The sequence below is a fragment of the Mycetomoellerius zeteki genome, unplaced genomic scaffold (assembly GCF_001594055.1).
Source record: "Mycetomoellerius zeteki isolate Tzet28-1 unplaced genomic scaffold, Tzet1.0 scaffold28, whole genome shotgun sequence".
NCBI lineage: Eukaryota > Metazoa > Arthropoda > Insecta > Hymenoptera > Formicidae > Mycetomoellerius > Mycetomoellerius zeteki.
This window is the reverse complement of record NW_017257260.1, coordinates 942,286-957,459: the sequence shown is the minus strand read 5'-3', so window position 1 is coordinate 957,459 and position 15,174 is coordinate 942,286. Positions and strand designations below refer to the sequence as shown.

At 33.4% G+C, this 15,174-nt stretch overlaps 3 protein-coding genes across 4 annotated transcripts; 1 reads left to right on the top strand and 2 right to left on the bottom strand.

Annotated features, from left to right (window-relative positions):
* Positions 1–333: 333 nt before the first annotated feature.
* Positions 334–2,891, top strand: LOC108724159 (outer dense fiber protein 3). 2 transcript variants are annotated; one of them, XM_018450356.1, is made up of 4 exons: positions 334–437; positions 804–998; positions 2,363–2,516; positions 2,599–2,891. In XM_018450356.1, the coding sequence occupies exons 1-4, from the start codon at positions 431–433 to the stop codon at positions 2,846–2,848; spliced, it is 606 nt and encodes a 201-aa protein (XP_018305858.1). In that variant the 5' UTR covers positions 334–430; the 3' UTR covers positions 2,849–2,891. The 2 variants fall into 2 exon arrangements, with proteins under 2 accessions (XP_018305858.1, XP_018305856.1); XM_018450354.1 differs by lacking the exon at positions 334–437 and adding an exon at positions 470–564 and having other exon boundaries at positions 2,599–2,888.
* A 1,539-nt stretch (positions 2,892–4,430) lies between these two features.
* LOC108724205 (outer dense fiber protein 3) lies at positions 4,431–7,668 on the bottom strand. The gene is made up of 4 exons (XM_018450445.1): positions 7,524–7,668; positions 6,878–7,090; positions 6,582–6,786; positions 4,431–4,713 (listed from the first exon to the last, which is right to left on the bottom strand). The coding sequence occupies exons 1-4, from the start codon at positions 7,570–7,572 to the stop codon at positions 4,452–4,454; spliced, it is 729 nt and encodes a 242-aa protein (XP_018305947.1). The 5' UTR covers positions 7,573–7,668; the 3' UTR covers positions 4,431–4,451.
* Positions 7,669–9,701: 2,033 nt separating this feature from the next.
* Positions 9,702–14,796, bottom strand: Prp6 (pre-mRNA processing factor 6). Its single transcript, XM_018450444.1, has 9 exons — positions 14,454–14,796; positions 14,295–14,354; positions 12,933–13,059; positions 12,317–12,867; positions 11,440–12,220; positions 11,127–11,342; positions 10,695–11,036; positions 10,273–10,616; positions 9,702–10,069 (listed from the first exon to the last, which is right to left on the bottom strand). The coding sequence occupies exons 1-9, from the start codon at positions 14,546–14,548 to the stop codon at positions 9,790–9,792; spliced, it is 2,796 nt and encodes a 931-aa protein (XP_018305946.1). The 5' UTR covers positions 14,549–14,796; the 3' UTR covers positions 9,702–9,789.
* Between the last annotated feature and the right edge of the window lie 378 nt (positions 14,797–15,174).

The window sequence follows — 15,174 nt, the reverse complement described above, 5'->3', positions numbered from 1 at the left end:
TCCCATTCCATGGAAAAGAAGAATTTCGATTGGTCGATTCCCTTATGCACTATGCATTATGCGTTATGCAAGAGTCCGTGCTGCGGCCATTAATTTTCTCTTGCCATTTGTCTCTTAAGCCTTGTGTCCACGATGCTAGAAATTGGTCCGAGATCTCGGAGAGAGAAAGAATTAACCAATTACATTTAAACAATTTAGTCACATGATCAATGCGATTGGTCAATTCTTTCTTCATCCGAGATCTCTGACGGATTTCTAGCATCGTGGACACTGGGCTTTAGATCGTTGACCAGACTCTCCTCTAGGGACTTTAGGCCACCGGGAGATATTTCCGAACACAGCTTAGATTAGGTTTTAAGATGATTTATATGAGCAATTGTTTTTTTGCCGAAATGGAGTTAAAATTATAGTAATATGACATGTATAATATATGATACGTAAGTAAAATTTTTAAATATACAAGTAAAAAAATGCCATTAAAAAAGGAGCGCAGAAAAGGCAACATTGTCAAAAGTGAAAAAAAAACGTTTGAGACAAAGGGCACCATGACATGTCACTTTATCAGTACGCATTCATCACATCTAATTTAAATAAAGATTTTATATGGAGGTGAAAACAAACGTAAATTTTATATAATATTCCAATAAAGTACTAAATCTCATGATAAAAATAATGTGGACACTATTATAACACTATAAATAATTTAATAGTTTTTGTCACAGCCATGATTGCTTTTTGACGTATTCACATTCAAAAACCATTCTATAAGAATTATTAAATATAATTTATTATGTATTCTGTAGCTCCAGGGCCTAAATATCAACTTAAGACACTTGTCGGTTACAAAGATCATTGTATTTCAAAATATCGAAACCCAGCATATACATTTGGAGGTCGTCGTGTCATCTTTGAAGTGGCAAAAACTCCAGGACCGAAATACATGATTAAAGAACATAGACTCAAAGGATTTACTTTTGGACATACTGTAAAACGTCGTGGTAAAGGATTTTGTCATTTAAATCAAATCATGCTCTGATTATATAAAATATTGTTATAACATCCGAGGTAAATTTTTTTTTCAGAATTTATATATAAATTTTTAAAATTTTTTATATAAACTTCCGAATTTTTCAAAATTTATAAATAATTTTGTAAGTTTTTAGAAAATTTTTTAGATTTTTTAAATACAAATTGGAACACATTTCTAAAGTGCTAATAAAGTTTATATCCTCTCTCTCTCTCTCTCTCTCTCTCTCTCTCTCTCTTTCTCGAAGTCTTTATATATATGTGTGAATTCTGAAATTTATTGAGTCCGCTGAATGCAGCCAATGACATCACATTTTGTACCATTGGTTGAGCACATAAAGGCCATAGCACGAACATATTTGTATGTGTATATATATGTATGTATATATAGATATATATATATATGATACCGAAAATTATACAGAACTTATAAAATTTGAAGAAATATAAAAATATTTCATTCTATCCATATAAAAAATGTAATATAAAAACAAGTGATTATAAAAAACAGTGATTATAAATATTATTAAGATTAAAAACAGAACCACTTATATGAATAAATCAACTTTTTGTTGACTAATTGTTAGTCGATTAATTATAAATATTACTCTGTTTTCAAATTTCTAATAATTTCAATTACAATCAGTTAATAATAGATATACTTCTATCTATCACTATTTTATAGTGTGCGATGCCTTTCGATTCTCTGCCTGAACAGGGCTACCTCTCATACATATGTCCGTAGTGCGCACGCAAAGTTGTACACAGATATACGGGACCTATTTGACTAATAGATATATTTAATTTACTAATTTTGTCGAATAATTTTAATAACTTTATTTATAGTTAATACTGTACTTAATTTATTAATTTAATTTTGTAACATTTTAAAATATCTATCAAATATTAAAATATAATATCTCTATTATATTTTGCAATATTTTCCAAATAACACGCAATATTATAGTTACATTAGAGTGATGTCAAATTAATATAAAATTCAATGGAATTTTTGTGTCAAATCTACTCAATCAAGATATCATCATCTTGATCTTATTGTGATAATTGAATGTTTTACTGAATTATAATATATAGCATTAGTGAGATATCCCTCACGTAAAAATATATTATACTAGTGTAATAAGTAAATTTTCAAATAGTATAATAGTGGTGGAGAAAATTTCAGTGTAATTTTAATGAAATTTTCTCCACCACTATTACACTATTCGAATTTACTTATTGCACTAGTAGTATATTTTTATGCAGGCCATGCTATCTTTTAACAATATTTTGTATTTTTGTCCAATATGATTTCTTTCTTTTTTACACTTGACAGATATCGTGTTCGGACCTGGTCCAAAATATATGTTACCCGATGTCGCTCATGGTCCTTTTTATTCAATCAAATGGAGAACTAAATTTAGGAAAACTAGTGAAACTCCAGGACCTTATTACATCAAGCCTTTTACTGATGCGCCAGCGTTTTCCATGTACATTCAATATTTCTTTTGTAATTTTTATTTATTCATTTTAGAATATGATTCGTATATGAATTGTACCGTTTAATTGTAGAGGATTGCGCACAGCTGCGAAGAAACCCCAAATTAGCGTAGGTCCCTATTCGTACAGTTTGGACGCAGTGAAACCAAGAGCACCGATGTATACTATTGCTAGTACTAGACGTGCATTACAGTTAATTTCCGAAAGTCCAGGTCCGATATATGCCGTTTTGCCACCTAAATCGACTCGCGTCTGTTCGTTCGGTGTAAAACACAGCGAATGTGCACCACCCTATATCACTAAATGCGACGAACAGTGCTAATGCTGAAGAAAGAATTTGTTTGTATCGAATTATCAGACTCGTAAATGCATATTGAATTAATATCACTATAATAATCATTAAATTAAATTAACAAATTAAATTCTTTTATTGCTGTATTCTTAATTGCTATTGATATGCATTTTTTATTATTTTAATAATGAATATAATAATAAATTAGACGAATCCACGAATCTAATTGTTCTTTGCGAATAGTACCAGTTAATTGTTTCCAATGGAGTGGCTGATCGACTTCTGGTGTTACTTATGATACGTGACAGGTTCTACTACCTTGTCATCACTTTCACAATGCAGCTTTGATTTTTTAAATTTTATTCTTTAATTTGCAATATATTGAGTGCGTTCAGCAGACTGTATCTACTGCACAATGGTTTATTGATGAGTTACAACATGTTGAGTATTCTGCTGAACGCTCTTGTGGTATTAGTTACTGCAGCATGCGTAAGTATAGAAGAATCTGATCTTTACGATAAGTACGAAATATTTATATATTTGAACTATTATTTATAAATATTTTTAATCTTTTATTGACAGTGATCGACAGTAGTAACTTCTCGTATGTATCAAAAGTGTTTGTTATTCCCTTGTAGAAAAATACTGAGCACTACTAGTGTGCAGTCATGGTATAAAGACAAGAGGTTTATTCGCGTCGTTTGCTCCAAATTAATCCAGAGAGCACTTGGATCACCGATAAGATAGCGGTTGGAGCAGTTGGATTCGTATGCCCCAATGTTCGTGACATGAACGGATTTAGGACAAGTTGGAACAAGCGTCCTGTCGTTCTATTCATGAATAGTTTCATTATGATCCTATGTACAGGAGCCGAAATTAATGGCTAAAGTTAGCTATATTCAGGTTAAGATTATAGAACATAGGTTAAAATATCTGTAACAATCATGAAATACTTCTCTCAACACTACACATTCTCAATCAATAGGCCTGTTCTTTTTGGCTGAACTTTTGCACCAGTTCATCTTTCTTCCTTTTCTCTCTAGGAGGTAAAAATAGGGTCTTATATCGTAGAAAATTGATCAATCATAATCGATTATTCTTCTCATATTCGATTGTGATTGGTTAATTTTCTACGACCGCTACGACTTCTATTGTAGACCCCGCTTTACCCTGGATCTTAAGCAATCCAACAATAGGATTTTAAGCCTTGAGCCATAAGAAATGGGCGAATCACAGTCGATTATTCTCCTCGGATTTGACTGTAATTGGTCAATTTCTTACGGCTTAAGGCTTAAATCACTTATTGTAGATCCGGAGTAATATCTGATTTATGCTTCGGTTTTAACCCTAAAATCCTAAAATTCAGCCAATGGAATACAGATTTCAGTTAGGACTTATTAGGACTGGCAGTCCTATTGGCTGAATTTTAGGATTAAAACCGAAGCATAAACCAAACATCAAGGAGAGTCAATAATTACCGTTTTTTGTTTAATTTAATCCGCTCTACTTACCCACGAGTAATGTGCTACACTATTATATTATTATACTGTAATGTATGCGTATAGCCGCATTTATTATGCAAAAATAAAAAATACGATAACAAAATGTTTATATACAAATATTGATTATAAAATTAATCCTCATCTAGCTGTGTCATAGGTATTCCGGCGCATTCACTATGTTTTATACCAAATGAATACATAGGTAAACGTTTTCGTGTATCATATAATGGATAAAAGATTGGTGCAGGACTGTGAGATCTTTCTGATAAAATGTGTCTTCCCTTTAGACTATATGACGGACTCCGTCGTTTTATCATATCATAATTTATTTTTATGTACGCGGCTGGGCCTGGACTCTTCAAAATTTCTTCGTGTATCTTACGATAACCAATGCTAAAAAGATACAAAATATAAACGCAATATATATATAATTCATATTAAATTATTAAAAAAAAAAGCGTTAAAGATTTAGCTTCGACCGGTATATAGGCTTTTAAATTTCTATTATTAATTGTGTTTCTCATGGTACGGTCTAAAAATAAGAGTCTTATTGTTTGAATTATATAACTTTTGTTTGAAACATTTTTCCGTATCTACCATAGTTTTCGAGAAATCTTAATGCATTATTTAAAATGGGACATCCTGTATATATCTATATAATAGTATAATATATATGTATGTATATACAGGATGGACCATTTTAATTTATCCAATCGATTATCTCAAAATCTGTACGTTTAAGGCAAAAATGTTTTAGACAAAAGTTTTATGGTTTCCAGGGGGAAAGAAGTTGGTTACCTTGGTTGACCTTGAGAAGATGTCCTTAAGGTCAGGTCAAGGTTACCTAAAATTTTTTTAATGGAACTCCTCATCTTTTATTACATAATTTTATAGATGTCTTCAAGACTTTTTGAAAACACTATAATAAAGTTCATTTTCATTAAGTACTTTTCGAATTATGACGCGTGAAAGTTACAGTATCGCTGGCATTTGCATTGCCTAAAGTGTCAGACTGATAGCTGAAACCTTTGGAATGAAATTCACAATCATGACATTGACAACTTACAGATTACATACTATAATTTAATTTGGTCCAAGGTCAGGTTCAAGGTCACCAATAGCTGCTTTCCGAAAACTAGAGGTATGTAATTCGGTCTAATATCAACCAAATTGAAAATCTCAAACATCGCCCTGGTGAAAAAGTTTCACTGAAATTATTCCATGTTTTGGAACATTTCAGCGAAATTGCTGAAACTTTTTCACCTAACATACTGAAAAATCACTGAAATCCAACTAAAATTTCTCTGAAATTTTTGCTGAAATTTATCTGAAAATTTTGCTGAAATTTTTTTGAAATTTTGTCGAAAATGAATTTTTCAGCTAAAAATCGCTGAAATTAAACTGAAATTTCTTTGAAATGCTGAAATTTTGTTGAAAAGTGTTCCAAAACGTAGAATAATTTCAGCAATATTTTTTCACCAGAGCATTTATACATATTCTCACTATTTAAAGATCAATTGAATACGAGAATCTTTTTCATCAAAATTTATTGCTCTAAGCATCACGAGTACAATTCGATTGATGTTAGACCGAATTACATATCTCCAAAGTTTTTGACGACCAACAGCTGTTGGTGATCTTGAATCTGACCTTGGACCAAATTAAATTATAGTATATACATGTAAGTTGTCAACGTCATGATTGTGAACAACATTCCAAAGGTTTCAGCCATCAGTCTGACACCTTGAGTAATGCAAATGTCATTGGTACTGTAACTTTCAAACGTCATAACTCGGAAAGTACTTAATGAAAATGAACTTTATTATTGGCCGATATTCATAGTCAGCTCTTATTTCAAGACCGTCTTAAGTAATGTCTTAAGACGCTAATGTGGCCTTCTGATTGGTTCGTGACACCTCAAGGCTAAGACGGTCTTGAATATAAGATCTGACTATGAATACCGGCCATAGTGTTTTCAAAAGGTTTTGAAGACAGCTATAAAAATATGCAATAAAAAATGAGGGGTTCCATTAAAAACATTTTAGGTAACCTTGACCTGACCTTAACGACATCTTCTCAAGGTTAATCAAGGTTACCAACTTCTTTCCCCCTTGAAACCATGAAACTTTTGTCTGAAACATTTTTGCCTTAAACTTACAGATTTTGAGAAAATTGACAGGATAAATTAAAATGGTCCACTCTGTATATATATTTTATCATGTACGTATTCAATTAAATGACAGATCTATCCACATTTTTACATAGAAAATGCACTCTGAGCAGACTTATCAGGCACTTTGGGTCCTATGCATGTTGGCAAAAGATATGAATTTGGTCCGGGCCCTTCATCTAAAAATTTTGTCACACCTCGTGACTTGATACTGTAAGCTGGTACTCTACGACTGTGATTCATCGGTGGACACAACTCGGGAGAGTATGCTCCAGGTCCAGGAACATGATCTGGCACTGCAAATATTAATATTATTAAGTATTAATATTATTTTCCTCAAAGCCTCAAAGGAAGGAACCTCTTAAGAAAGCACTATTTTATACTCACTACTCCAAGCTTTTCTTCCTCTGATTGTGTAAGCGGGTGGATTATCTGACCCAGATTTTGTTAAATTTCTGACATTGTAATGAGGACCAGGCCCTATCACAGATGTCTTTATATCAGTTCGAGCTCGTATACTATATGCTGGATTTCTATATCGAGATGGATCATGACCATTGTAGCCAACTAATGTTGGTAATTTATAAACTGGACCAGGACCTGTATTCACAAATCTATAGTAATATATATAGTAATATAAAATAAACAATTCATATCGTGTTTGTATTATTAAAAATAAATAATTACAATAAGGTTAGAAGACTATAGAGTACATCATAAATAATATTGTCCGATAAATTTGAACTTTTCTAGACCACGAACGGGATAAAATCCTTACAGATTTTTTGTCACTGAGAATGAATTCGTAAATAAAATTGTTCTATCTCTCACATCACGTTTTTGAAAGAATTGAACTTAAAAGTGCTAAAGATAGCATTTTTTGATACTTTTAAAGTAAAGTATCTTAAAAATGTGATGTGTTAGAACAATTTCATTTATGGATTAATTTCCAGTGGCAAAAAATCTGAGATTCACGTTGTTTCGTTCATGGTATAAAATCTGTGTAGAATAATATTATTATCAAATAGTTTACCCTTTACAGTACAACTTAAAATTCCTGGTTTATTTTCTTTGCCCTCCATGTTGCTTGATGTATGTGAAAGGCATAAAAATCTATAAAAACGTAAAATATATAAAAATCAGTTTAAAGTATAAAAATTGTTCACGACAAACAGCAAACTATACATGAATAAAATTTGAAGGTCTGAATTTCAAGTTGATGTATTCACATTAATCAAGACCTCCCTAATGGAAATTTTTTCCTGAATTATGATGAATAATGATGAAATATTATTGAAATTGTAAATGAAAAATTATGAAATATCATCGAAATTTACTGAATTTCATGCTGAAATTTCTATTAATTGACCCACCTTCAGTATTATTTCATTAAAATTTCATTAACAATTCAGTCTGAATCATAAGATTACAGTGAAAATAATTGAACATAAGGACTATATTGATGTATTAATTATTCAGCAAAATTCATAAAAATTCAGTATGTCATAAAAATTCACTATTACGTATTTAAGTGTACAATATACATAGAAATGTTACATGGCTTGCATTATTTTTCATTCTTTTTCAATAAATATCTTCAGGATTTATAATATTTTAGTGTAATTCAATGTTCGTTTTCTTTGAATATAGACTTATAAATTTTCTTCATAATTTTTTTGAATTCAGTGCTTTCGTTACAATGTTAACTGATTTCATTATATTTCAGCAAATTTAATTACCATCTCTAAACTATTAATTCTAACATTTTAATTATCCTATTTCCGTTTTCGGTAATTTTCATTGATAAATCTATAAAAATATATATTTCGTTCCCATTTCATTAACTTTCAGATATTATCATTATATACTATATTATAGCTATACGTTATATATATTATAGCAAAAATGCTCTTTAACGTTATCTAGGCGTAATTTCTGAATACGAGGGCTGTGTTTAAAAATTCACTGCTAGTGCTGAAAATGTATAGTATACGTAACATAAATTGTAGATTTTCACACAATCAAAATTAAGATCTCGCGCTTTTAAACGCTCGACTATGATTGGCCGATTTGCCTACGGCCTTACAATTACGACTAAAATTTTTGTACGTGTGATGGCCTGAAAAGACAGCCATCAGGGTACCTATCATGGAACATATCGGAATAAATTCCGATCGAAATTATTCCGTTTTCCCTAGAAAACACAATAGAAATCTAGGGAATAATTGAATAATTCCGATCAGAATCCATTCCGACTTGTTCCATGATAGGTGCTGTCTGTAAACTCTATTCATAAAACCACCGATGAGATACTAAGATTAAAGACCGACATCCTTACGAGAGTTCGCATCCTTGTTAATATTGAAGATTAATAACGTTTTCGGCCCGATCGGGTTTGCACCAACCTAGATTGGATTAATCTTTCCTATTGGTTGACGTTACACATTCTACCAATAGGAGAGCACAAAACGCCACTAATCCAACCCAGGTTGGTGCAAATCCGGCCGGGCCGAAAACGCTATAAGTTGTCCATAGGTTGCCTGTACATTAAAATTTAGGCTGTGTTTCATAAAGTGGCATCTACAATAAGATTTTAAAACGTAAAATTGAAGCTTTAAACCTTAAGCCATAAGAAATTGACTAATCACAGTTGAATATGAGAATACTCGAATTTTATGCCATAAAATCTCATTGTAGACGCCGCTTTATTCACTGCGAGTACTATAGACTTATTACGTATGTTTACGAAATTGTAAAGGGAGAAAAATTTAGTCGGTGCCGTCGGTGCTTGGGAACAAAATCCTCTATATTAAACGCTACCAACGCTCGCTAGGGTCGTTCATGGAGCTTACTAACGCTATCGCGCTATTGGCTCTACGAACAGCGTTGATAGCGTTTGTGTCCATAGCACGAATAGTGCCGAACGCAGCCCTGTGCTTATACTTTAATTATGGGAATGGGGGGAGGATTTTTAAATCTATAAAGGCAGATAGAAAAATACTTATTTGAAAAACAATCAGTAAAACAGACAATTTTAGAATCTCCTTAAGAATCAAAATTATGATTAAGAAATTCTGTGATATTGTATATTATATTGAATTTTGTAAATTAATAATCAATATAACTTTTTTTGCCGAAATATCTAATTTGCCCAATGGCAATGTAAATGTTATATACATAAATATCCTATAAAAAAACCGAGAATATGAAATCAAGAGTTTTTTCAGATTTATTTACACACATTAGTTAAGTTTATAATACCTGTGTTCTGATTTATGTCACGATAATTTTTGTATGTTTTATATAGGAATGGGTAATTCTTTTGCAACTAGTACTAAGATTTGATCTATACTCAGACACCAATTTGCTATATTTTTTGAAACTTTGCACCAATTTTCACCATGATGAGGTTCTGCAGCTATACATCTCTTTTTTACATCCTCTTGCTGTTCTTCTGTACCATTCAGTAGTTCAAATTTGTAAAAATACGCCCATGCATCGCCTAAATCTGAATCTATTTTCACCGTCCTATTGAACCAATCTCTACACTTTGAAATCTTGTGCTCGCACCAAAATAATCTGTAATGGAAATATCCATACAATGTTTGCATTACTTTAAAAAGAAAAAAAGAGGGAGAAAGGAAGAAGAAATAGAAAAAAGACAAAGAGAGGAAAGGAAGGGGAAACTAAATTATTTAGAATATAAAAAATATTCAACTTCTTTATATTCTATATAATGACTTGATATTTTAATATTCTAAATAAACTTTAAAAGAACTTACTTTGATACTGCTAAAAGAACGTAAGGATCATGTTCACATTTTTTAGTGGCATCAATGCTTTTCGTTTTTCGTTGAGGTCGAGGTTCCATAAAAATTGCTTCTGCCCAGAGCAGTCCGGATGTGGGACATTCTTGTAATGCCTTAGCCATTAATGTATTTGCCATATCGCGCGCACCACCTTTTTTTAATTCATTCCGTATAGCTTCCAGCCATAACTCCGCATTTTTAGGATTTTTAAGTCTCGCTTTTTCCAAAACTGAACGCGCCTTAGTTACTTGATTTTTCCTGTGCTCCAATCGCGCCAACAGACGCCACAAAGGTATCGAATTTGGACATTTCTTGATCTACAACGTATAAAAAAAGATACATTATTAATAAAGATAACTTTATTTGCATTCACATTAGAAAAAAATCGTTTTTACCGCTTGATTATATGTATCTATCGCTTTGTCCAAATATCCTTGTTGTTCTTCAATTTGACCTGTCATTAGCCATAGTTTGGGGAAGTCGTCAAAGGCTTCGAGAGCTTCCTTTAATAGATGTAATGCTGCGTCAAGATTATTAAGAGCCCATTCCAATTTGGCGCTTTTCATCATCACTCTAGGCGTCGGAGCAGATGCTCTGGCTTTTGCCAATAAACGTCGCGCTCTCTCATATTCTGAGTTTTCAGATTCGAGCTTTACAGCTGCCAACCAAATTTCTTCGGAATTTGGATTAGCTTGAAACGCGAGAGATAAAATACCTCTAGCTGCTGGTACATCGCCCTGAAAACAATGGAATTGCAGATAAAAAGAAACGATAAATAAGAGAAATAAATGTTATAAATATATAAATTATAGAAGTGAATCACTCACAGCAAGCCATTTTGATTTTGCACCCATCAGCCAAAGCACTTCACTCTTAGGACAATGAGCGACTGCTCTTTGTAATAAAGTTTCCAAAGATTCCCGCGTGCCATATGTCTTTTCAAAATAAGCTGCACGTAGCCAAATTGATTTCTTACTAGGAAATGTCGTTAATGCATAAGCATAGACAGCTCTGGCGCATTCCAATGCTCCTTGTTGAGCGCACTGCAAGCAATATATTTTTTTAACATAAATATTCATTTTCGCATGTATATAATTTGTATTATAATTACAAAATTATATAGAAAATTATTAGTCTTACAGCTTCAGCATCTTCCATCCAAGTATGTTTTCTGTCCTCTTCTTCTACTCCAAAACCGATAATAGCTTTAACGATAACTTGACAACAGTGCACTGCTCCTGCCTTTTCAGCTTCCATAGCTTCTTTAAACCAATGTTCCCTATTGATCTCTACTCCATTCGCACTTAATGAGGATATAGCGCGTTCGATAATCTTCTCCACCATATGTTTATTGCCATTTGCTTCTTCCAATTTTGCAGCAGTAGTCCAAATTTGTCTATCGGTTGGGATATTCTCTCTAGCTTTGTTTAAGACTTTTCTTGCATTATCGTAAGTTTCCAATCTAGCAAGAGCAAGCCATAAATCTACACTAGTCGGACAGCATTCGACCGCACGACTGAGCAAGATTCGTGCATCCTCGGGCTCTTCTAATTCAACAGCCGCTTTCCACAGTCGCACCGAATTCGGGATATGTTCCAGTGCCTTACGGTACACTCTTCGCTTCGCTTTTACTTCCATTTCTAAATCCGCGGCCTTTATCCAAATTCTCACGGATGTCGGAATGTGGCGTACTGATTGCGCTATTACTGCTTTTGCCGTGTCCGGTGGCTGCAGTCTTGCAGCTTCCAACCACAGATCTTCAGAAGTAGGATTCACTTCGCATCCTTTCATTATTAAGTTTCTTGCCGCTTGAACCTTCCCAGTCACCTCTTCTAGACGTGCAGATGCGATCCACGCAGGAGGATGATTAGGATTAGTTTCTCTGACAGATTTTAATAATAATCTGGCTTTCTTTATATCGCTATAAAAATAAAAAATTGTATTAAAGATACATTTATAAAATTTTGAAATTAAATATTACTTTAAAGTCAAATATGTACAATAATTATTTACTTACTTTATGTCTCCGCCATAAGTAGGTATCATGCTCTGTAAATCCGTAAGGTATCCTTTTGGATCAACTACAGTTTGGCCTTCCACAGAATCAGAAACCTGATTCAACTTGACGTTCATTAATGTGTTTCTGGCCTGTCCAATCTTCCTGAGATCAAGATCCCCCGTAGGAGTTAACATACCAGGTGTCGCCACACCTGGCATCATGGAAGCAAGACCGCTAGATGGATCAATGCTGGTAGATGTCTCTCCTCCTAAATTTCTTGCTAGTACAGAATCTGGCAATGGTGTGAATTTTTCTGCTCTTGGATTACGCTGTTTTCGATTTCTAGCATCCCCTACCTCAGGAACGTTCTTCCATTCATCTTCAGTTACATTAATTAACTCTCTTTTTAGGTCTGAGAATTGCTGTTGAATCTTGGGACGTTCTTGGCGATAGCGTTCCAATTCTTCTCTGAGACGCTTTTCTCTATATTCTTTACGTTTTTCGTCCATTCGTTTGTCAATAGCCTCATAAATCGCATCTGCTTCTTCATCATCTTTATCATAAGGATCCTGGCGCAATATCAGAATATTGATATCTACATTATTACTTAATAGATCTATTCAATTCTACTTACTTTACTAAAAAGAGAACCTCCATATCCTGAAAATTCATCATAATTTGAATCGTTCAAGTCTTCTTCATCTTCTTCCTCTTCTTCCTTCTTTTTTGCACGTTTCGTGGGTGGAGCATGTCTGTCGTCTCTATTATGTTCATAATAAATTTAAAATTAGAAGCGTTCCAAAACTTGACTCTGTCAAGTACGAATATCTTTTATTCTTGTCCAACATTCGTGAACAACAAAGATAAAATGATACTGAGGTTGACAGAGTAGAGTTTTGGAATGCACCCCCATATGTAGTAGAGGCACAAATGGGGAAGGACGCTGTGTGTGTAGGAAGAAGGCAAAGCCCTCCTAAAAATAAGGCAGCAACAATGTACATTATGGTTTCACTTGTGATACATCCTATCTTGTATATGGATCTGTCTAATCTTTTTAATGGCCTAGTTTACATCGTGTACTTGATATGGGTACCAACTAGTAACTTTCTATTGAGTTATTTTAATTCCGGCGATACATGAAAACATATATACATGTATTTAATTATTTTGATGCATACTGTACCAATTTAGTACATCATTCTTTGAATACATTGCTGAAATTAAAATAATTTAATAGAAAGTCACTAGTTAGTACCCGTATCAAGTGTACGCGATGTAAATTAGATTAATATCTGTTGTTTTTAGTATATTATAGACTCATTTTTTTAATAAAGCCAAGATAATAGATATTTTTAATATACATTTTACATTGCATAGGGATCTGTCTAATCCTTTTGGAATCTATTATTTTTAAGATTAAGTATATTTTAGATTCATTCATTTAGCAAGACAAAGAGATTAAATAGATATATTCAATATACATTCTACTTTACATAGAGGTCTGCCTAATCTTTATAGAACTATTATTTTTAGTATATTTTAGACTCACTCTCATTTGGGCAATGTTCACATATCACTGTTAGTTGATTGTCAATACTAAAAATTTATAGTTCGCGTTATGTATATTATACTGTACTAATAACTGGCAGAAATATACAAACACAGCCTTAGTAAGGCAAAGATTCAATATACAAACTACGTGAGTATGTAGCCACAAAGCACGCATATGTGATCCCAGCATATGCACAGTTCCTTACATTATGTCAACATGACAAATTTCATAACCTCAATAGTAGTGAACATTAGATTAATATCTCGCTTCGCGGGACAGAGTGACACTTTTTTCTGCCAGATTCTTTCGTTCTTTCACCCAAAAAATATGTTGAATGAGCCTAATTTCATCAAAATTGAAGTGGATGAAGGCGTTCAAAATAATTAACCGGTAATTTATAAGTCTCACATTTTTTTCAATTGTATAATGTAATTTTTTACTTACGAAACGTCATTGGCATCTCGAGCGGGACCAATATCGGACCGTGTTGTAAATCCCGTTGCTCTGAATAGAAAAAAGTACACATACCAAGATTGTTATATTTATTATATCGATATATGGAGATAAATACATACAAATATTACATATCGGGTTAAAACTTACCCTCTACCAACACCGGCAACATATCCCAAGGGTGCCGGTACACCTAAAAAATGCTTTTTATTTCGCGTATTTAACGAAACCGAGGAAACTGCCATCTTCGATCTTAGTGGTTTTTAGGCTGAGAGTATATGAGCCTAGGGTGCTTTCCAATTGTTTAACACATCTTAACACAAATGTACACAGGAACGCACGAAGTGTAGCATTGTGCACAATTCATTTGGAACAGAATATGTATATACGCTGTGCACGGTTTCGATCCGTTTCGGATAGAGTTAAAGTACAATTTCATGCAGCGAAGCCTCGCTGGCGAAGATTCCCCATTCCGCCGATTCGAAAATGCGTAGCGAGCGAAGCTTTGCTCAAAGTTCGACACTGGCCTAATTTCCATCGAGCAGGGTTGCCACGTTTTCTAAACCCCAAGACGCCAACTTTGAGCACTCAGCGCGCCACCACGCGCCAACATCGCTCGCAATTATTGGCTGCGTTCAGCAGACTCAACAGTTTTGCAACCGTTTTATGATTGTCTGTTGAGATAGGACCATTCTTCTAGATCTAAAAGTATGATCCAATCAGCGCGAAGGAAACTTCCAACAGTTGCAAAACAAACGTTCTGCTGAACGCACCCATTAGCTGCGTTCAGCAGACTCAACAATTTTACAACCGTTTTATGATTGTCTGCTGAGATAGGACCATTCTTCTAGATCTAAAAGTATGATCCAAT

Coding starts and splice junctions, on each gene's coding strand:
- LOC108724159 (XM_018450354.1), top strand. CDS start 471: ATGCCATTAAAAAAGGAGCGCAGAAAAGGCAACATTGTCAAAAGTGAA. Junction 565..803: donor CATGACATGTCACTTTATCA/GTACGCATTCAT, acceptor TGTATTCTGTAG/CTCCAGGGCCTAAATATCAA. Junction 2,517..2,598: donor GATGCGCCAGCGTTTTCCAT/GTACATTCAATA, acceptor GTTTAATTGTAG/AGGATTGCGCACAGCTGCGA.
- Prp6 (XM_018450444.1), bottom strand. CDS start 14,548: ATGGCAGTTTCCTCGGTTTCGTTAAATACGCGAAATAAAAAGCATTTT. Junction 14,355..14,453: donor GTTGCCGGTGTTGGTAGAGG/GTAAGTTTTAAC, acceptor TTTTCTATTCAG/AGCAACGGGATTTACAACAC. Junction 10,617..10,694: donor TAGATACATATAATCAAGCG/GTAAAAACGATT, acceptor TATACGTTGTAG/ATCAAGAAATGTCCAAATTC.
- LOC108724205 (XM_018450445.1), bottom strand. CDS start 7,572: ATGGAGGGCAAAGAAAATAAACCAGGAATTTTAAGTTGTACTGTAAAG. Junction 7,091..7,523: donor TTTAAGTTGTACTGTAAAGG/GTAAACTATTTG, acceptor TTGTGAATACAG/GTCCTGGTCCAGTTTATAAA. Junction 6,787..6,877: donor AGGAAGAAAAGCTTGGAGTA/GTGAGTATAAAA, acceptor TAATATTTGCAG/TGCCAGATCATGTTCCTGGA.